Consider the following 23,592-nt stretch of genomic DNA (forward strand, 5'->3'; position numbering starts at 1 on the left):
CCTCGCTCTCAAATATTATTGGCTGAGGTAAGCTCTTTTTGCTTCACCATAGGTCAGCCTGCAAAGTGAGTGGTGGTGAGCAACGCAACTCAACACCCATCATATTTAAATGGACGTAGGCATATTGGCAGTTAATTTGCTACATTTATGGAATCATTCCTCTAAAACTGTCTGGCAAACACACATACAGTGCAGATAAATTCTTCACATTCATTGTTTTACACAATATCTTATCACAGCACTGGCAAACCAAACCATGGTCAAACAACTCCCTAATTCCCTGACCAACATGGCTGATCTTTGGACGATCACAAGAAGGTTCAACCCATTCTAGTATTCCAATTCTACGCTCGGTGTACCCCGGGCCAGATTCATCGAATTCGCTCAATGTGCCTCCTTGACATCAAATTACGCCGTAGCAAGGATGCAGCGCATGCGTGGTCTTTCAGTACGTCCGGTAGAGCAGTAAACTAGTTGGACATTTCGCTAAGTTTTGTGAAGTGAACAACAAACGTCTACGCTTATGTTTTTACACGAGTCCGGTCGGAGGAATGAACGAGATTTTAGGTGTGGGTCTTAAAATGGGATTGTTTTTGCACGTTGTCGCTGTCAGCCCCTCCGACGCGACATTAGACGAGGTAAGATTTGGACTCAAGTCTGCCAGGATTTGTTGATGGTTCGGGTCGTGCATGTTGTTTATTTGGGTAGCTAGTAAAGTTGCATATACGGCTAGCTACTTTGTTAGGTAGTTAGTTATTAATGTGGCCAGCTGTTACCTATACGTTTGCTGGCTAACTAGTCTCGGTTGGGTATATTGAGTATAACTTTAACTTCTAAGTTCGACCGCTGTAACTAGCTTTAGCTATCTTGCTAGCTAGCTAGTTTTTCAGTCAGCTATTTAGTTGGCATGACAGGCACTTAGCCATATTGCTAGCTAGCGTTGACGGAAATCGACAAAGTATGTGCTGCTTTAGTAACTACTAACGTTAGCTACATGGCTACTGTTGGTCACTAACCTTAACCTGAGTGTTAAGCAAACTTCTCTAGCCGCACCCATTGACAGCTGTCTAATTAAATCTTTGACAGTTATCAAATATCTGGCCACGTACTAGCACAGCATTATCATCCTACAAGCCAACAAGTCAGTAGCTGTCTTATTAAAAACAATGATTAGTTGATGTTTTGTTATATATTTGCATCGAAACTGAAACTGCAAGTGCTGTTTATAAAAGGGTTGGCTGTTGAAACGAAAATGATGCGCGTGCATCGATGTGATTGGAATCTGTGCGTTAATGATTCTGAACAGCCAGCTAGCGAGTAACAATGAGGGGATTCGGTTAATCTGGCACGGGTATGCTTGTTTTGCACAATGTGAAAGTTGATTGTATTGGTTTTAGAACCGGGCTGCCTCCCGAGCATGAGCCAGGTGCTCCAGTCAAAGCTCACTGTGAAGTCGGCTCAAATAAACGGCTTAATTATGCACGTGGTGAGATTGCGTTTTACATGCGAAAGTGTTCGCTTTTGATACATATATTTTTTATCTGCCTTCCCAATGAAAACTCGTTTTTAAGTTTAAACATATTTTATGGGAAAGAGGTATGTTTCTGGACGATTCACCATGACCGAGCAGCGCAGATTACTATTCCATTTGAGAAATATTCAATTTGCCCGTTCACGTCACCGGCCATAAACCGGTGCCCAGTGGCTCAGCATAATCGAATCCACCCAATCACAAGAAGCTACAGTGAAGGGAATCGTGAGTGTCTCGTTTCAGCTAGTGTTGTCTTGTTTTCATGTCAATGCTAATATGTACAAAACAATGCTTGCTAGCTAACCAACAACTGTAACGATGTATTTGAGAGAAGTGCTCATTGTGCAAATGCATTTATTTTCCAATTAACATGCCCCATAGTTGCGCACGCGTCGATTTTGTTGCTAAACAAGCAACCTGTCTGTACTGTAATTCACTTTATGGAATACACTGAAATTGTTGACGGGGATTCATCATCGTTCATGTCCCTGTAGTCATTAATACAAGAGGTTATCAGTGAAACAGATTAGCTATCGCTGGTCTTAATTCGCAGGTTGACGTTTATTGGGATGAGGCAGAACTGAGCTATTTCCGCTAGATGGGCCATCTGCAAAGGCAAAATTGTAACAATTCCTGAAAACAAAAATGTGTATGACTTTGTGGCTGTGCCAGCTAGTTACCACTCTGCAGAGCTGCCTCCAGAACAAGATTCATATCGAAAAACGCTAACCTGCTCTTGTCGTGCTTTCAAGACAACTGGAAATGCTGGGGGAAAAACGAGGTGAAATCATGACGTCAGTGATCTTCAGGTCGGAAAGTCAGAGCTCTAGAAAGATGCCAAGTTGGATGACCATTCAAAAAGATTTTTCCCAGTTGGAGCTCTTTTTTGTTGTTGTTCCCATTTGTCTTGAACACACTGAAGTTGGACATTTTAGAGTTCCCAGTTGTTTTGAACCTGGCTTAAATTCAGTCCGTCATGACACACAAAGTACCCCCTCCTATACAAGAGCATTGTATGCATTTTGTTATCATTAGATAATGAAAGATATCCCTGCAAAAGGTTCAGATAATTATTACTACCAGTAAAGTTATTTAAGTTATGGCCCATTTTATACAAAGAAACTGATATAGAAGCCAATCACAGCACTCCTTTTGGGTAATTCTCACAACTGACATTCGACCCCAAAAATATTAAATATTCATGTTTATATTTTTCAAATTTATATAATGTGAACATTTTAATTAAAGTACCACTCATATTACAGAGCAGGCGGTAAAGCTTTGACACCAATTTTTCCTTTGTAGTGCAGATGAAACATTATGGAGTCTTACAGAAGGCCTGGGTAATACCAAAATGTCACATGTTCCAACTTCAATTCATTATTTCTCAATTATGCTTTAAGATAAAATATCTTCCTAATATTGAGTTGCGCACCCCTCCCCCCTCCTTTTCCCTCAGCACAGCCTCAGTTCGTCTGGGCATGGACTCTACAAGGTGTCAAAAGCGTTCCACAGGGATGCTGGCCCATGTTGACTCCAATGCTTCCCACAGTTGTGTCAAGTTGGCTGGATGTCCTTGATACACACAGGAAACTGTCGAGTGAGAAACAAATGCAGCATTGTTGCAGTTCTTGACACAAACCGGTGCGCCTGGCACCTACTACCACACCCCGTTCAAAGGCACTTCAATCTTTTGTCTTGCCCGTTCAACCTCTGAATTGCACACATACACAATCCATGTCTCAAATGTCTCCAGGCTTAAAAGTCCTTCAACCTGTCTCCTCCCATTTTATCTACACTGATTTTAAGTGGATTTAACAAGTGACATCAATAAGAGATCATAGCTTTCACCTGGATTCACCTGGTCAGTCGGTCATGGAAAGTGTTCTTAGTGTTTTGTATAGTCATCTATATCAACAATCCTTCCTCTAAAGGACCCTTCTATGGATAACATTTTGTGAAAATCAAAAAAATCATGGTCCTGTTTTGTGAGGAATCACCCACAAGTCTAAAGTTCATTTAACAATGTTTTTCTTTATTTCTAGGAAGGGGGCTACAGCCCCTCGCAGATATCTGAACGTTCTCCCTGTTTGCTGCTACATCATTGACTTTCATTTTGTATCTGGCATCTTGCCTTAGTTCTGGGTGACTGAATATGGTCACCAGTTGCTGAGTGGAGGAGCCAATGTTAATCCCAATGTCTTGTTTAACCTCTGGATTTGTCCAGTTCTGTTTGAGCGAAATATTGAGTGACACAATACATTGATTGCATTGTCCTACTTGGTTTTGGCCTAGGCCTACATCAGTGACCCTCATTTTTCAAACTCCCAAACTGACCAGGTATCAAACCCAGGTTGTCCGTACATTGCATTTCAAGACTGCATTAGCCCCCTGTGCTACAGCTTAGACGTGTAGCCTAATATCTGTCTGCAAAGACAAGACTTCAGATCTCTTACAAGGTGGTTACTCTTCACGTGGGAGTATTGTTGGCGAACCATTAACCACAAATAGGCTAGTTTCCTGAGCACGTCCTCTTTTCCCTTTGAAAAGTAGTGCTGAGTGTGTGTGGTGGGCAAGAATGTTGTTTTTGTTGTCACCACTGTTCTGTTCAGCACTAACTGTCCAACCTTGAACTTTCTTCAGAACATATCTCTTCTAGAACACTTGCTGTACAGTCCCCTTGCCAGTCAGCTCTGTGTCGGTATTGAATCTGCAAAATAGGAAGTGAACTATGCCAGGGTTCTACACTAACTTTTTCCAGCTACCACCTTTTTCAGTTGGTGGCACCAGCACACGATTTAGTCACACCAAACTTTTAATAAAAAAATTATAAAAAAGATAATGGACAATGAATGAATGACCTGGCCGGTGTCCCATAATGACTGCGTTCTGTACAGAACCAGGCTAAAAATGACTAGTCATCTTTTAAATTAGTATGCCCTTGTTCTTTGATGTAGATAGATTTACTGTAACAGCAAAGAAAAGAGAATTAAAATATAATGCTAAATGTATTTATTGCAGATTTCAAAGTGCCATGTGTTCTGCGAAATCATCTAGAGGGCAGAATTTGGAAAAACGATACTTTAACCTCTTGAGGATACCCTAGGATAGGGGGCGCCACAGCGCATTTTGAAAAAAAAATCGTTCCCATTTTCAACGGCCTACTAATCAAACTCAGAAGATAGGGCATGCATATACTTATTATATATGGATAGAAAACACTCTAAAGTTTCTAAAACTGTTTGAATGGTGTCTGTGAGTATAACAGAACTCATTTGGCAGGCAAAACCCTGAGACATTTTCTGACAGGAAGTGGATACCTGATGTGTTGTATTGAGTTCTAACCTATCCCATTGCAAAACACAGGGGTTTAGGAATATTTTGGCACTTCCTATTGCTTCCACTAGATGTCGCCAGTCCTTTCACAGTGGTTTGAGCCTTATAGAGTCAAAACTCAGTGAATGACAGGAGTTTGAAATTGGTCACAGGGGATGGGCCATCACCATTATGACGCCGGCGGCCATGTCTGCCCCCACCTTTGGAAACGGTTTTAAAGGCAATGAATGCATCCCCCTCGAATCTTATTGGCTCTCTTGGTGTTAGTGGCCCTGAACATTTATTTTATACAACGTTTGACATGTTTGAACGAACCTACATGCGCGAGGATTGCTTTCAGTATGAAGTGCAGAGCTGCGTTTGGAGAGAGCCATAGGACGCGCTACCAACATCAGGCTAATGGAACGTGAAGTATGGACTTTTTGACCGAAAATACATCTGTTGTGGACCTGGGATGCTTTCTGATGAAGACAACTAAAGGTAGGCGATTATTGACAATATTATTGAAGATGATATGGTTCATACTGTTGCATCCAAGATGGCGCCGAGCACTGTATATTAGCTGATTTTCTGAGTATCGCATCTCCTTTTATCGCAAAGTGTGATTACCCAGTAAAGTTAATTTAAAATCTGGTATGACGGGTGTTCTCAAGAGATATTCATCTATAAATGTTAGATTGACAATATACATTTAAAAAAATCGTTATAGTATAGCAATTTATTGAAACGTAGCATTGTTTACCGGGACGCTTTTGAGGGGAAATTAGGTAGTCAACGTCAGACAGAGATGTAAAATGCTGTTTTTATATATAAATATGACCTTTATTGAACAAAAGAATGCATGCATTGTATAACATGATGTCCTAGGGGTGCCATCTGATGAAGTTTGTAAAAGGTTAGTGCTACATTTAGCTGTTTATTGATAATATGTGATGGAAGTGGTTGGTCGGGAAAATGGCTATGAAGCTGCTTTTTACGATGGACTCATCTAATATAATCTAATGATTTGCTTTTCCTGTAAAACCTTTTTGAAATCGGACGACGTGGGTCGATTCAGGAGAGGTGTATCTATAAAAAAAAAAAAAAAATATTTTTAATTTTTGTAAAAAATTATGATAATTTTTTAATGCTAATTGGCGATATGATTTTTCGCTGGATTTTGATCCCGCTAACGGGATCAGATGCTCAAGAGGTTTTAAACTGTTCCAAAACGATATCACGGTAAAAAAAAGTACATTTGATGTTCAAAATCCACAATTCTTTAAACATATTTGCGGACCAATGTTGAGAGAATTTTTTTAATTTAGATTTTTGTGAAGTTACCCTTTTAATTCAGGTGCTTACCAGCCAGCCAGTTGTGTTTGGCTAGCTGTGTTTCTGCAGCGCACTTGTGATGTTTTCAAAACAAATGGCCACTGGATTGATGCAAATAATCATGATTCTGCCAAGAAGGCATAGGCTACTTTGTAGTTAGCTTTTAATTGTCTTTCCATCTACCGTAAATTCCGGACTATAAGCCGCAACTTTTTTCCCAGGCTTTGAACCTCGCGGCTTAAACAATGACGCGGCTAATATATGGATTTTTCCCGCTTTCAATTAAAAAAAAAAAAACATTCTGTGAAGTGCTCAGTTTTTTGGCGGCATGAAGCTTTCGTTAGACCAATGAAATTGCCGAATGGGTTAAGGTCAAACAACTTTTTTGTTTACGGTTTCGATTAAATCGAGCGCTCTCAAACTTCCCATCATTCTTATTACGGTAGTCATTTTGTCACCCTTATCATAGCAAAGGCATAGAGAAATGCATATGATGCAGCTTTCAAGTTGAAGGCGATTGATCTGGCTGTTGGAAAAGGAAATAGAGCTGCTGCACGGGAGCTTGGTCTTAATGAGTCGATGATAAGACGTTGGAAACAGCAGCGTGAGGAATTGACTCAGTGCAAAAAGACAACTAAAGCTTACTACTAATTTTTTATTTTTTGTTGCAAGCCGTGTTTCGTTAAAGCCTATTTATTTTTGTTACAAGCCGTGTTTCGTTAAAACCTGTGTAAAGTTCATTTGTTTCAATGTACCGGTAGGCACCTGCGGCTTATAGACATGTGCGGCTTATTTATGTTCAAAATAATATATATTTTTTTAATTCAGTGGGTGCGGCTTATATTCAGGTGCGCTTAATAGTACGGAAATTACAGTACTCGAAAAACGGTAAGGGCATCATTAGCATCGCTAACGGCTACATAAAGTGGTAGACATATAGGTCCGACACGTACCACACACAGCAGGGCTCGACATTCAGGTAAATTTGCCAGTGGAACACCGGACCAATGCCAACTGAAAGCTACTGACCCAAATTAGAGAAATACCGACACGGGTCATGATCTGACAGGAAATCAAATGTTAAGTGCATCATTTCAATAGCAGCTGATTTTCATTCATTTTCGGCCTGAGCAAGTAGCCTATACAGGGTTCATACAGACAAATTCAATGACTTTTTCCAAGCACTTAAAGCTGCAATATGTAATAGAAATATGAGTTAAAGATCCCTCATTGAAAGCAAGTCTAAGAAGCGTTAGATCGGTTTTATGTGCGCTATTTCTTTGCTTCCCGTTTTAAGTTTTGTTCTTGTCTCTTTTACTTTCAGTTTTGTACACCAGCTTGAAACAGCTGAAAATATATTTTTGGTTATGGAAAATATTTTTCACAATGGTTTAGAATGTACAAGATTTCTCTACACTATACTTCTGTCACATAAACTGAATTTAGGTGAACTATTAGAATTTTAGCAACCAGGACATGCCAGAGTGATTTCTACGTAGTGCATCTTTAAATAAGAAATGTGAAGGACCTACATTTTATATTTAATTGTTGTAATGGCTTGTAGAAAAACATTTGTGCAATACCACTTTTTTAAGAATGATGAATTTATTTAAAGGCCTTGTGCATTGACATTTGGATTATTTTTACCTTCTAAAATATGTCAAAATAATGTGGGTTTTGCCTGACTAAATAGACATGTTCCCGACACACACGCTAATGAAGTCTGGCTGAAATCAACTACCATAACTTCAATGACTTTTCAAGGACCAAAGAGCATAGACATAGGGCTCTCCAACTCTGTTCCTGGAGAGCTACTGTAGATTTTCACTCCAACTCTGTTCCTGGAGAGCTACTGTAGATTTTCACTCCAACTCTGTTCCTGGAGAGCTACTGTAGATTTTCACTCCAACTCTGTTCCTGGAGAGCTACTGTAGATTTTCACTCCAACCCTAATCTACCGCACCTGATTGGAATAATTAGCTGGTTGATTAACTGAATCTGGTGAGTTACCTGGAATTGGAGTGAAAACATATAGAAGGGTAGCTCTCCAGGAACAGGGTTGGAGTGAAAACCTATAGGAGAGTAGCTCTCCAGGAACAGGGTTGGAGAGTCTTGCTCTAGAGGAAATATCTGATTTCTAAAGGCAGACTATTCCATGGTGACTGAATTGCACATGGCAAATATTCAACCAAGACTTTGAACTTTTTAAATGCCTGGTTTGCATACCCATTCTTGCCTTAGCATTTACTGGTAGATATCATAACTTGGAACATCTTTCTTACTGCTTTCCTACCCATACCGCTGTCGGTCTTGGCTCCACGCAACGACCAGCAATTTGAGCTCCGCAAGCTCCCTGCCCGACAGATTATCTATGGGTTATATGTGTGCAGCGTGTGTGTGGTAAGTAATCAACATATCGAACAAACGGCTTCGGAAATCCATCTGTTTTTTTTATATAGATCAATTATATAGCCTAGATCAAAATAGCATTATAAAAAAAGAATCACTGGCCCAAGCAAGCCACTGAGAGGGCTTCCTAATCCTCCCCTGTATGTCAAGCCCTGATACACAGACTGGGGCATTCCTGTGCCATTGTTGCCTCTTCAGAAAGTTGTTATATTTTTGGTCAACTGCACATTACTGTTTGAATAAATCATGATGATAAAAAATAATCTAATAGTGAACCTAATACTAAGGTTACCTGTCATGCAGCTTACGTGAGCAATCCATGATTCTATTGCAGGCCTAAGAAAGATGCACTTGGATTTTCTTTTTCATTCAAGACATTTTGTAGTTTTTAGCGATGGGCCTACTAAGAATTTGAAACGAACATGCTTCTTTGCATGAAAAGGTAGAGATCCTCCATAAATAATTTAGCTTAGACACTAGTATACAGCATCAATAGTCTGTCAGTATGGCAGGCTTTGTGCATATTCATGCCAGATCAAATGCTATATCATATGCACACGGTCAAGAATCCACTTAGCTACTTTTTAGCAGCTGTCCAAGAGAAAGAAATGTTCTGATAGTCAAGCAGTGACGCCGGAGTGTTCTTGTATGTCTGGTTGTTTCAGCACCTTCTCATTATGGTCGGTTTTACTTTTAATTAATCTCTATTATGCCTGTAGGCTCTGGCAGAGTTAGTAACACAATCCACCTGTCCCTAATCTTCTACTGTAGTACGAGAAGGGACGGTTGTTCCATCCTGCAGCTGCCTATTGTCGAAGGCTGAGAGACTGAGGAATCTTGTCTGTCGAGATTCTTTGTTGGGTCAATGTCTTGTCTGATACGTCTCCTAGGCAATAGAAAATTCAGACGCCCCAAAAAACGTAACTCTTCATCTCTTAACCTAGGCCTTTTCATCGCTTAACCTAGGCCTTTTCATCGCTTAACCTAGGCCTTTTCATCGCTTAACCTAGGCCTTTTCATCGCTTAACCTAGGCCTTTTCATCGCTTAACCTAGGCCTTTTCATCGCTTAACCTAGGCCTTTTCATCGCTTAACCTAGGCCTTTTCATCGCTTAACCTAGGCCTTTTCATCGCTTAACCTAGGCCTTTTCATCGCTTAACCTAGGCTTAGGCAATTTGTTGTCCAAATAGTATTCTTACATGGATTTGGCTTTAGTTTTTGTTTCTAGGCCTAGCCTATCGTGCTAACTGGACTGGATCCAACATCCTAGCACAAATACAACAAGTAACAAAAACATCACGTCATAGGCCTAAGGGTTATATCTTTGCACTTTGGTTCTCGACAACAGCCCCGAGGCTGGGAGCCAGGGAGTTCTTGATCTCCTCTAAAGCCAAGGGTCTCTGACCCGAGACTATTGTGTAATCTCCTCAGTGCAAGTTATTTCAGAACTGGAAATGCCTCCAAACCAAACAGTAGCCTAGTTTCTCTGCAGTTTGTTTTGTGATGGGCTTATGCCATGTCATACAATGTAGTTGTATGGTGTAAACTATTTGTGGGAGGTTGTTAAAAAGATACACTGCAGAAATGCTCCAGGCTTGCCTAGTGGAAATGCATTGTGTGTGTGTGTGTGTGTGTGTGTGTGTGTGTGTGTGTGTGTGTGTGTGTGTGTGTGTGTGTGTGTGTGTGTGTGAGTGAAGTTGATCTGTGGCTGGGTTTCACTATTCCTGTGTTTATAACTGTCCTCACACGGACACACACACTCCGCCTGCCGTTTTGAATACAGAGGGTGCTCCACTCTTCATTACCATGCAGTCCTCTACTCTGGCTGGCAGCTCACACTCCACTGCCGCTTGGACATTTCCTTAGAGAAATCATTGTCCCCTATTTTGCTTGGTGTGTGTGTGTGCGCACTTTCACTTCTTTCATCTGTGGACTGGAAGGATAACGACCCTTGAGTTGAAAGGACTTGCGTTCCTTGGGATTTAAGAATTTTGGACCGCTATGCCTCTCCAGCTGGAAAGGAAACGGGTATAGAAAACCTCGACTAACATTTCTCCTCAGGATTTAATCCATAATCTAATCTTTAAGATAATGTGTAGCCTGGTAGGGGTTGCCTGCTAAATCAATATACAATCTGAAGCAGTTTTTGATTAGAGGCTTCCTTGGCTGTCTTCCTTGTCTGGTTTCTGTTTTTTAGTTCATTCTTTATCAACGGCTATTCCTGCTGTCCCCTTGGAAAGTACAAACTGATTGATTGAAGGATAACGTGTGTATTGACACTGAATTTAAGTGTGTCTTTTGCTCTATCAGGTTCAAAGCTTCTGATGTAGGCTAACAGGCTAGTTCCTGTTTGACTGGAGGCATATTTAGGCCGTCATCTACGCAAACAGAAGCAGCTTGTCGCTGTACATTGTGTTTCTCTTGACTAGACTAACTTGGTGTGTTTGTTCCAGGGTGGGCCATGCCTGTCTGTCCACTCTGTTGTACTGAATGTTGTATGAGGCTGAGGCTACTAGCGCCTCCCCAGTCTACAGCTTGTGGTGCGTGCCCAGGTGTTCCACGTTATAATCCAAGTAATGAGTGATGAGAAAATCTGAGCCGTAGACATTCTAGCAGCTTAGCACCCATGTATAAGAGGGATGATTGAGAGGTTCAATACTACCACTTATGTCTGGACCTAGTTCTTCCAGACCCTATAGGCTACATTCAACACTAGTAATCAGTTATTGATCTATTTTTTTATTTTTTTTTATTTTTTTTTGACTTATTTCATTATTTTTTTATTCTGGTCAGGTACAGTATCTGTGAGTGCTGATAAAGTGACCTTGCCTAAACGCTAGAGGGCAACATGTAAATATGAGTGATCACTAGACTACCAACCGTCTGAACATCTTGATATAGGCTATAGGCTATACTAACTAGTTTTTAATCAGTTGTTTGATGAATAAATGTATTTGTTATTCAGGTCCCATACAGTATCTGTGAGTGTAGTACTCAGGTGACCTAGGTCTAATCCCCAGAGCAATTTCTGCAGAGATAAACATTTGTAGAATATTTACATGGAGTAGCTCAACTGCTGTATGTTGTGATCTTATAGTTGATGTTTCAGTCAGTGTTCCATAATGTTATCATGAGTTGAAGGTGCTACACACAGGCTTTATTTCTGCATTGGAATTTCAGAAGGTGTGTGTGTGTGCGTGTGTGTGTGTGTGTGTGTGTGTGCGTGCAGTAATAGTGGAATGATAGTGTTTCACAGTATTACTTACCCGCCAGTGTTGTGATCAGCTGTGATATTCACCCATTGATTTCTCCCGCGGAGCGACATCGATTGTCAAAATAGGAAAGCTGTTTTGACTTTGTGGCTATGTTATTTAGTGGAAATGGAGTCAAGTGTCCAATGTAGAAGTCACTATTTTCCTGGTTGCTAAAATTCTACACTGTTCTCTCTTTCAGTTTGTGAGAAAACAAGCACTGAAAAGTGTAGGGAATGTACAATCTAAATCGCTTTGAAATATATTTTCAACAACAAAATATATACACTGAAGAAAAATATGAACACGACATGTAAAGTGTTAATCCCATGTTTCATGAGTTGAAATTAAAGAGCCCAGACATGTTCCATAAACACAAAAAGCTTATTTCTCTAACATTTTGTGCACAAATTTGTTTACATGCCTGTTAGTGAGCGTTTCTCCTTTGCCAAGATAATCCATCCACCTGACAGGTGTGGCATATCAAGAAGCTGATTAAACAGCATGGTCATTACACAGGTGCACCTTGTGCTGGGGACAATAAAACAGCACTCTAAAATGTGCAGTTTTGTCACACAACACAATGCCACAGATGTCTGAAGTTTTGAGGGCGTGTGCAAGTGGCATGCTAACTGCAGGCATGTCCACCAGAGCTGTTGCCAAATAATTGAATGTTCATTTCTCCACCAGAAGTCACCTCCAATGTTGTTTTAGAGAATTAGGCAGTATGTCCAACTAGCCTCACAACTGCAGATTACTTGTTTAGTGTTGTGTGGGCAAATGGTTTTCTGATGTCAATGTTGTGAACAGAGTTCCCCATGGTGGGGTTATGGTGTGGGCAGGCATAAGCTACGGACAACCAACACTTGCATTTCATCGATGGCAGTTTAATAGCACACAGATACCGTGACGAGATCCTGAGGCCCATTGCCATTCATCTGCTGCCATCACCACATGTTTCAGCATGATAATGCACGGCCCCATGTCGCAAGGATCTGTACACAATTCCTGGAAGCTGAAAATGTCGTAGTTCTTCCATGGCCTGCATATTCACCAGATATGTCAGCCTTTGAGCATGTTTGGGATGCTCTGGATCAACGTGTACGACAGCTTGTTCCAGTTCCCGCCAATATGTATCAATGTTGCACAGCCATTGAAGAAGAGTGGGACAACATTCCACAGGCCACAATCAACAGCCTGGTCAACTCTATGTGAAGGAGATGTCTCACTGCGTGAGGCAGATGGTGGTCACACACAGCAGATACTGACTTTTTAATGCAGTCCCTACCTTTTTTTTTGTCATCTGTGACTAACCGATGCATATCTGTATTCCCAGTCATGTGAAATCCATAGATTAGGGCGTAGTAAATTTTATTTGAATTGACTGATTTCCTCATATGAACTGTAACTTAGTAAAATCTTTGACCTTTTACCATATTGTGATTATTATTTTTTTTTTTTTAAGATATATATTTTTTGTTGTTGTTCAGTATAGTTTTTCCAGCTGTTTGCAGCTGGTGGACCAAAACTGAAAGTAAAACGCTCGAGCGCGAGTCCCCGCCATGTTACAAGAGAAGGGGATGAGGGGGAGATTTGTTTTGAATGCAGCCTAGTGATGTTGCGATACACCTAGCTTCCACATAGGGAAGAAATTCTGAGGAATTCTAGGGGTAGCATCTTTTATTAAGATGCTGACTAACAAAAATTAACATCAGTATTTGAGTGGCGGGTGCTGGGTCATATTCACTAGGCAACAGACGGAAGAAAATAGACTGAAACGGCAAGCGACTACCTGGGCTTGTCCGATATGAAATGCTTATTTCCGTTGTCCATTGCAAAGGTTTCGCTACGTTGTGACTTAATGAACACGACCCAGGTGGTGGATATACGGTTTTACACTCCTGTTATTGACTTGTCTCTTCTTGTCTTCCAGAGCCTACTGCACTGTGAGGGGCTGAACAACCAGAGCTATGTCTGTGAATCGGGACACTGCTGTGGGGAGTCAGAGTGCTGCAGTTACTACTATGAACTCTGGTGTAAGCGCTCTCTATCTATCTCTCTCTCTCTCTATGCTACGCTATCACACACACCCACACACATGCTCTCTCAGTTTCACTCTCATTCTCCCGCTCTGAAATATATTAGCATTTTAGTCATACAGCAGTGCACCCTCACATTCACCTGTACACGTGAACAGTGGTGGAGAAAGTACCCAGTACATGTTCTGAATGCACACCGCACATTTTTCAAAAAGGCAGATCAGTTCTGACACTGGTTTAAAGCTTATTTACTGAACTAGGACCTTCCTCCCCATTCCAGGAGTTAGGTCCTCTGCATATCACTTCCTCCCCATCCCAGGAGTTAGGTCCTCTGCATATCACTTCCTCCTCCTCCCCATCCCAGGAGTTAGGTCCTCTGCATATCACTTCCTCCTCCTCCCTCATCCCAGGAGTTAGGTCCTCTGCATATCACTTCCTCCTCCTCCCTCATCCCAGGAGTTAGGTCCTCTGCATATCACTTCCTCCTCCTCCCTCATCCCAGGAGTTAGGTCCTCTGCATATCACTTCCTCCTCCTCCCTCATCCCAGGAGTTTGGTCCACTGCATATCACTTCCTCCTCCTCCCTCATCCCAGGAGTTAGGTCCTCTGCATATCACTTCCTCCTCCTCCCTCATCCCAGGAGTTAGGTCCACTGCATATCACTTCCTCCTCCTCCCTCATCCCAGGAGTTAGGTCCTCTGCATATCACATCCTCCTCCTCCCTCATCCCAGGAGTTAGGTCCTCTGCATATCACTTCCTCCTCCCCATTCCAGGAGTTAGGTCCTCTGCATATCACTTCCTCCTCCCCATCCCAGGAGTTAGGTCCTCTGCATATCACTTCCTCCTCCTCCCCATCCCAGGAGTTAGGTCCTCTGCATATCACTTCCTCCTCCTCCCTCATCCCAGGAGTTAGGTCCTCTGCATATCACTTCCTCCTCCTCCCTCATCCCAGGAGTTAGGTCCTCTGCATATCACTTCCTCCTCCTCCCTCATCCCAGGAGTTAGGTCCTCTGCATATCACTTCCTCCTCCTCCCTCATCCCAGGAGTTTGGTCCACTGCATATCACTTCCTCCTCCTCCCTCATCCCAGGAGTTAGGTCCACTGCATATCACTTCCTCCTCCTCCCTCATCCCAGGAGTTAGGTCCTCTGCATATCACATCCTCCTCCTCCCTCATCCCAGGAGTTAGGTCCTCTGCATATCACTTCCTCCTCCCCATTCCAGGAGTTAGGTCCTCTGCATATCACTTCCTCCTCCCCATCCCAGGAGTTAGGTCCTCTGCATATCACTTCCTCCTCCTCCCCATCCCAGGAGTTAGGTCCTCTGCATATCACTTCCTCCTCCTCCCTCATCCCAGGAGTTAGGTCCTCTGCATATCACTTCCTCCTCCTCCCTCATCCCAGGAGTTAGGTCCTCTGCATATCACTTCCTCCTCCTCCCTCATCCCAGGAGTTAGGTCCTCTGCATATCACTTCCTCCTCCTCCCTCATCCCAGGAGTTAGGTCCTCTGCATATCACTTCCTCCTCCTCCCTCATCCCAGGAGTTAGGTCCTCTGCATATCACTTCCTCCTCCTCCCTCATCCCAGGAGTTAGGTCCTCTGCATATCACTTCCTCCTCCTCCCTCATCCCAGGAGTTAGGTCCTCTGCATATCACTTCCTCCTCCTCCTCCCCATCCCAGGAGTTAGGTCCTCTGCATATCACTTCCTCCTCCTCCCCATCCCAGGAGTTAGGTCCACTGCATATCACTTCCTCCTCCTCCCTCATCCCAGGAGTTAGGTCCACTGCATATCACTTCCTCCTCATCCCCATCCCAGGAGTTAGGTCCTCTGCATATCACTTCCTCCTCCTCCCCATCCCAGGAGTTAGGTCCTCTGCATATCACTTCCTCCTCCTCCCCATCCCAGGAGTTAGGTCCACTGCATATCACTTCCTCCTCCTCCCTCATCCCATTAGTTAGGTCCACTGCATATCACTTCCCCCTCATCCCAGGAGTTAGGTCCTCTGCATATCACTTCCTCCTCCTCCCTCATCCCAGGAGTTAGGTCCTCTGCATATCACTTCCTCCTCCTCCCTCATCCCAGGAGTTAGGTCCACTGCATATCACTTCCTCCTCCTCCCTCATCCCAGGTGTTAGGTCCACTGCATATCACTTCCTCCTCCTCCCAGGAGTTAGGTCCACTGCATATCACTTCCTCCTCCTCCCAGGAGTTAGGTCCACTGCATATCACTTCCTCCTCCTCCCAGGAGTTAGGTCCACTGCATATCACTTCCTCCTCCTCCCCATCCCAGGAGTTAGGTCCTCTGCATATCACTTCCTCCTCCTCCCTCATCCCAGGAGTTAGGTCCTCTGCATATCACTTCCTCCCCATCCCAGGAGTTAGGTCCACTGCATATCACTTCCTCCTCCTCCCCATCCCAGGAGTTAGGTCCTCTGCATATCACTTCCTCCTCCTCCCCCATCCCAGGAGTTAGGTCCTCTGCATATCACTTCCTCCTCCCTCATCCCAGGAGTTAGGTCCACTGCATATCACTTCCTCCTCCTCCCTCATCCCAGGAGTTAGGTCCACTGCATATCACTTCCTCCTCCTCCCCATCCCAGGAGTTAGGTCCACTGCATATCACTTCCTCCTCATCCCATTAGTTAGGTCCACTGCATATCACTTCCCCCCTCATCCCAGGAGTTAGGTCCTCTGCATATCACTTCCTCCTCCTCCCTCATCCCAGGAGTTAGGTCCACTGCATATCACTTCCTCCTCCTCCCTCATCCCAGGAGTTAGGTCCACTGCATATCACTTCCTCCTCCTCCCAGGAGTTAGGTCCACTGCATATCACTTCCTCCTCCTCCCAGGAGTTAGGTCCACTGCATATCACTTCCTCCTCCTCCCAGGAGTTAGGTCCACTGCATATCACTTCCCCCTCATCCCAGGAGTTAGGTCCACTGCATATCACTTCCTCTTCATCCCAGGAGTTAGGTCCACTGCATATCACTTCCTCCTCATCCCAGGAGTTAGGTCCACTGCATATCACTTCCTCCTCATCCCAGGAGTTAGGTCCACTGCATATCACTTCCTCCTCATCCCAGGAGTTAGGTCCACTGCATATCACTTCCTCCTCCCCATCCCAGGAGTTAGGTCCTCTGCATATCACTTCCTCCTCCCCATCCCAGGAGTTAGGTCCTCTGCATATCACTTCCTCCTCCCCATCCCAGGAGTTAGGTCCTCTGCATATCACTTCCTCCTCCCCATCCCAGGAGTTAGGTCCTCTGCATATCACTTCCTCCTCCCCATCCCAGGAGTTAGGTCCTCTGCATATCACTTCCTCCTCCTCCCCATCCCAGGAGTTAGGTCCTCTGCATATCACTTCCTCCTCCTCCCCATCCCAGGAGTTAGGTCCTCTGCATATCACTTCCTCCTCCTCCCCATCCCAGGATTTAGGTCCTCTGCATATCACCTCCTCCTCCTCCCCATCCCAGGAGTTAGGTCCTCTGCATATCACTTCCTCTTCCTCCCCATCCCAGGAGTTAGGTCCACTGCATATCACTTCCTCCTCCTCCCTCATCCCAGGAGTTAGGTCCACTGCATATCACTTCCTCCTCATCCCAGGAGTTAGGTCCACTGCATATCACTTCCTCTTCCTCCACATCCCAGGAGTTAGGTCCTATGCATATCACTTCCTCTTCCTCCCCATCCCAGGAGTTAGGTCCTCTGCATATCTCTTGTTGCCATGATGAATGAGCTACAACGTGAACTGTGAACTCAGATTGGGATGTAGAATACCAATCGACACCATGGTACACTGTTCATACCAAAAGTTCCAATGCAGTTACATCCTTGCTATGGAACAACGTTTAGAACAAACCTGGAGGGTTGTTGGCCAATATCTATGGCTCTGCCTCCACGTTGTTACTGTGTAGTGGTGCACTATATCTCTCTATTGCATTCACTAGCAATTTGTCATTACTGGCATTCACTGTACAGGCACTAGATTTTTACAGTAGTAATGTACTGTAGCTCTCTGTTGCTTTCAAAAACAATTTGTCACTCCTTCCATTCAGCAGTACTTTTCCAGTAGTTTCACCATAGCGATATGAATAACACGTATTAACACATGTCTATGTTTCACAGTCTATCTACTGTGTCTCTGTCTCCGGCAGGGTTCTGGCTGGTGTGGGTCATCATCTTCATCCTGAGCTGCTGCTGCGTGTGTCACCACCGGCGCACCAAGCACCGGCTGCAGCAGCAGCAGCGCCAGCACGAGATCAACCTCATCGCCTACCGCGAGGCGCACAACTACACCTCCGTTCCGTTCTACTTCAGTAAGAGTCCCGCCTGTCAGAGCTCCCGTGTGGCGCAACATGAGAGAGCGCCGTGTTCTGTACACAGCGTCAGACTGGTGGTAGTCCATCATTGATGTCGTTAACATCATATTGCGTTATTGGACGGTGTGCTGCCCGTATTAACCGTGGCATGGTGTGATACAGCTTAGGAGGAGCTGCGCAGATGCACAGCGTTATGCTGGTAGTAGTCAACAAACATGGCATTATTGCGCAATGCCCTTCTACTTCAGTCCCATCTTTACCGTGGCGCAATGAAACACGAGAGCACTAAAGCTTCATACATACTCAACTTCAGTCTCAGGAGTTCTCTCCTTCTGCCTTTCTGTCTGACTACATTGCATTGTTATTCCCCAGTGCTGTAGCTTACTCAAACATTGCACCTTGGGTGAATTTTTTTGTGGTTATCCCTCTCAGCTAGGGGGGATATTTCTCAATGGCAATTATTGCATCAAACTGAGAGTTTAGTCACTGACTGGCAGCGCTACCTTGACTCAACTCCAGTCCTTTGTTTGAACTAGGTGTTGCAGTTTTGTTTTGGTGTGGGGTGAAACACAGCCCTGTTTCATGCCCCAGATGGCAGGAACCCTTAACCACCGGGTCTTGGTTTAATGCCAATGTTGCAACATGTTTTCCTTGCAATCATTTTCAGTTAATCCTAACTGTCCTTTGTGTCCCTCTCTTCTTCACTTCCAGGGTTTCTTCCAAATTCCCTCCTACCTGACTATGAGGAGGTGGTGAACCGCCCTCCCACCCCTCCCCCTCCCTACAGTGTCTTCCATACAGCCAGCCCCCTGCCCACGGACCCACAGGACGGACTGGGACACTGCCCGACCATCCAGACCACTCCGGTCCCCCCAGTGTCCGACACCCTCTGCTCCAGGCCGATCCTGGAAGAGCCCCACCGCACTGGGGCTCCCACCATTGGCTACAACAGACACAAGGCAGACAATAAGCCTCAGGAGCCCCAGGATGGTGGACCAGGGCTAGGGCCCCAGGATGGTGGACCAGGGCTAGGGCCCCAGCAGGCCTCTACAGAGGAGCCTGGAAGCCCAGAGAAGAATTGCAAGGAGCCTCTGTTACTCGGGGACCTAGGGGGGCCCGAGAGCGGTGCCCAGGAGGACAAAGATAATAGGGGGGCCCTTGGGCGGCGGCGCCGTTTCACTGGTGACTCGGGTATCGAGGTGTGCGTATGTGACCGTGGTGGTAGTACCCGTATTGGGAGCCAGGAGGGCAAGGAGCTGAGGGAGAAGGATAGCCTGATGGGGGAGCAGGAAGGAGGAGACTTCTGCGACGGATGCGGTCACCCCGCTCCGGGAGTGGAAGAGGGGCAGGCCCTAGCCCTGGATGGACCCGAAAGTAGGTCGGAGTGCGGGTCGGCGACAGGGTCCAACTCCCCGCCACCACCCGCCATGACGCAACCCACCCAGCCCCCGGTGTGCCTGCTCCTCCACACCATCAATGAGCTTGAGGGGCCCCCTCACCATGGCAACAGCACAGAGCCCCAGGGCTGAGCTACGCTAAGCTAAAGCACATCTTCACCGAGGAGGGAGAGGGAACCAGGAGTGGGAGTCAAGACTTTAGTGTGTGTGTGACTGTCTGAGATCGTGTGTGTGTGTGTGTGAGAAGAGTAGGAAGTTGTATTTTATCCCAGAGTCTGGACTTAAAGGCCTGATGTTGATAGCTAAAGCCCCTTTGGCATACTGTAATGGTGGCCTTAACTGCAATGTACAAGGAAACACCAACCTGCCTACAGACTGCTAACGGCATAAATGTCCTCCTTTGTCTGTCTTTACCAAGAGGAGGCGAAAGGAGATTGTGTTAAGACTTGTGCAAGCTGGGGGAGATTGATAGTCTGGTCAGTGGATGCTAACCTGACGTTTGGTGCGACTGCAGTATAGTGTAAATACACACTGGTGCAACTCTAGTCTGGTCCCAGATCAGTTTGTGCTGTCTTGCCAACTCCTATGCTCAGTGTACCAAGCTGGTGAAAATCACCGCAGCTACTTCCTGTGTCTGTTCACAGGAAGGAACATCCTGGACAAATACGCTGAAGAGGTACAGGAACATTGTCAAGCAGTGCAGTGTGGATCGTCATGGCGACGATGTGTGCTTATGTAATGTGATAGTCCCAGTCGGTATGTAATAGAACGTGGTGGCCCTGCCTGCCTGTGGGGAAAACAACCCATGGTTACTTTGGTTACCCCATTGGCTCACAGCAAAAACTTGACCTTTTTCCAAAAGCTATTTTCTTGTCTGCTTGTTTTAGTCAATTACAAAAATACATTTAAGAAAAGTACAATGTGTGGAAAGATTACTATTCAACTTTGCCTGCTCCTGAGCGTTCTCACTACTTAGAAAAATGTAATGTTGTTGGCGCTTCCCTCGTTTTCATGACAGCACTAATGTTAACCGGGTGAGTGTGTGCTAGCTAGCTACCAACCAGAACAGGACTCTCCAACCCTGTTCCTTGGTGAGCTATCCTCATGTAGGTTTTCACTCCCAACCCTGTTCCTTGGTGAGCTATCCTCCTGTAGGTTTTCACTCCCAACCCCAGTTGTAACTAATCTGATTGGGTTTATAAACAGCTCATTTTTTAGAATCAGGTGTGCTAGATTAGGGTTGGAGTGAACCCACAGGACGATAGCTCTCCAGGAACAGGATTGGAGAGCCCTGAACCAGAACATTAAGCTAGCCAACGCAAACAAACGGACTAGCTATAAAGCTACAAGTAGTGAGTGGAGTTCCAAACGGACTGTACTAAGCAAGTTAAATGTCTTACCTGTGATAAAATATTTTCCACACACGTAGCTAAAGTGTAGCCTACTTTGACACCGGGTCCCCACAATTTCTCACTCTTCCACACCGAATAGCCTGAAGCCACAGGGCTCTTCTCGCTGGCTCTATTTCCGTAGGTCGAGATTTTTGACCTAGTTACATTTGTATAACAAAAAATGTACTACGAAGTTGGCTCTTTTACAGTCGGGGTCAATGGGGAAAGAACGTTTGTTTTCCCCAATTGGTGGGCGTTGTCGAGGGCAATTAATTCTAATTACATGAATACTGACTCAGAGTATACTGTACAGGAAGAGCCTGATGCAAAACACTGCTTCGCATAAGACCTTTAGCCTTATGGTTTTTACTCTCCTACAACCCTGTTTTCACAGAGACCCAAGTGCATTAACACGTTTCGTGTGACACAATAATATTTTTATTTTGCACATAAATATATGTAACTAATAAGGGAGACAAAGAAATGAATCAAACATTAAAAAAAGTTCTATCTGCAAATCCTGTCTTTTTTTTTTTCCCCCCTCATTTTTATTTTACATTGAATCAGTTAATATTTGTTTTGTAAAGGATGGTTTTCTAATGTGTCGTTGAGATGAATTCTACATGGATAAAAACACAACACTTACCACATTCAGTATGGGCCTCTATCGGTGTCTAGGACGTGATTGGTTCCTCTCAGAGATATTGATTACATGATTGTATTGTGCATCTCTGAGAAACTGTCATGTTTGCGATAGCTCGCAATGATTGTGCATTAGTGAAACTTACAGGTCCGTAGGAGAAACGGGTACAAAAAAAAAAAACGTTTAGTTACGAGAACCAAGCTATCATAAGTGCTTTTTATAGGCCTATTATGCATTAGGTATAAACAAATAGAATATTCTATAATTGTGGTACAACAAAGGTAAACTTGTGCATTTTGGACGGATGTCTTTGTCAACTCGTAATGAAATTGTAAAGCTTTTGATCGACATATTGGAAAGTTGTGTATTATAATATCATACAACGCATTTCTGAACCAAACGAGCTACTTTTAAATCTGTCATAGCAAATTGTCAGTCTACAATCATTAGTTTTTTTTTAGTTAGTGAATGATTCATTTCTATTTTATTTTAATAAATAACTTACTATTGTTTTGTTGAGTATAGAATTGTTTTACTCTTGAAACATTCAATCTCCTTCAATCACCTTCAATCAATCAAAAGAAGGTGAAGATACAGGGAACTCAATGCACAGATTAAGTGACCTATTGAATGAGGTGACAATATTGTATTGTGAATAATGGACATCATGCCAAAGATATTATGCTGTTTCCACACGGGATGTAAGGTGGTTGTGCACATTTTCAGTCTTTTGTTCGTAAGCCATTTTTATTACAGCAGCGAAATCGACACATGTTCAATAAATGTAAACCAGAAAAACTTTTTGTAATTTTGTGTTTTTTGTTTGTGTTCCACACATGCTGAATTGATAAATGATTTGAAAGCTGCGTTTTAATCAAATGGATGAGGGAAGGTGAGTTGAAAATCAGTGCTATAAGAAATGATACTATCTGTAACATATGTATCATTTGTTCCGTTAACCCTGCTGTTGTGTTAGTTAATTCTGTGTTGCCGGTCCAAAATGACCGCCCCATTATAGCTGATTTGTAAATCCATAATAATACATATTTTATCACCTAATGTTGTGTTAGATCTTTTAATCAACTTAAGTTCTTGTGAACATTACCAGTTTTGAACTTCTACTTGCTATTTATGGCCTGTAGGCCTCATTGACCTGAGCTCATACAACTAAGCTTTTTATTACTCAAAAACCAATGTATGGATTATTTTGACTATAACAAATACTCAGATGAAACATATTGTGCTATTTATCACATCAACTGGTGGTAGATTAGTTTCTGGATCACACCAGCCAAATCAAGAGACCCACGTATGCTTTGACGTCTGTCTGGTCTACCTCCTTCCAGTTGTCTTTGTAAATGCGCCTCCCCTCCAACTTGGTCATGTTCATCACTATAGTTTCCATTGACTCTGTCAGGAACAGTTCGAAGCAGGATTTTTATGTCATCAACCCGGGATATGGCGTATCTTGTTGGCCCTGGGGTCATCCTGATAACATTTTCAGCTGACCTCTCCTCTCAGGTGGGGATGAAGACCAGGACAAATTCCCATTCTTTGACCGGAATGTAATAACCTCAGCAGGGCCCTCTTCCTCATCACTAGATTGTTCCACATCGGTTGTCTCTTGGTCTGGATCATATTCTGTGTTGTCTTCAACTTCTGACACGTCCTCCTCTAATGCATCTTCACTGTCAGTTTCCTTGCCGCTCTCCAGTGTCATGATCAAGAGCCTAACATGCAGGATATCGTTTGGTCATTGTGCTGCCACAGAATGAATTGTGAGCAGGGCCTCAAAAAAGCTTTATATGCCAGAGCTGCGAGAAATGTTCTATATATTATTGAAACAATGTTGCGATTGTTTGTGAGAATGCCAACTGGTGTGGTTCCCGTGGGGGAAAGATTCTATTGGGGAAAGGTTCCTGTGGGGGTTGCCATGGAAGCCAAGAAGGGGAGTTGAGC

At 43.9% G+C, this 23,592-nt stretch overlaps 1 protein-coding gene across 1 annotated transcript; it reads left to right on the forward strand.

Annotated features, from left to right (window-relative positions):
• Window positions 1-355: 355 nt before the first annotated feature.
• On the forward strand, window positions 356-22,431 carry LOC106588769 (WW domain binding protein 1-like). The gene is made up of 4 exons (XM_014178143.2): window positions 356-638; window positions 13,775-13,877; window positions 18,038-18,199; window positions 18,914-22,431. Exons 1-4 carry the CDS (start codon window positions 552-554, stop codon window positions 19,729-19,731), a joined length of 1,170 nt encoding a protein of 389 aa, XP_014033618.2. The 5' UTR covers window positions 356-551; the 3' UTR covers window positions 19,732-22,431.
• The last annotated feature ends 1,161 nt before the right edge of the window (window positions 22,432-23,592 follow it).

This window comes from Salmo salar, chromosome ssa02, assembly GCF_905237065.1.
Source record: "Salmo salar chromosome ssa02, Ssal_v3.1, whole genome shotgun sequence".
NCBI classification, from domain to species: domain Eukaryota; kingdom Metazoa; phylum Chordata; class Actinopteri; order Salmoniformes; family Salmonidae; genus Salmo; species Salmo salar.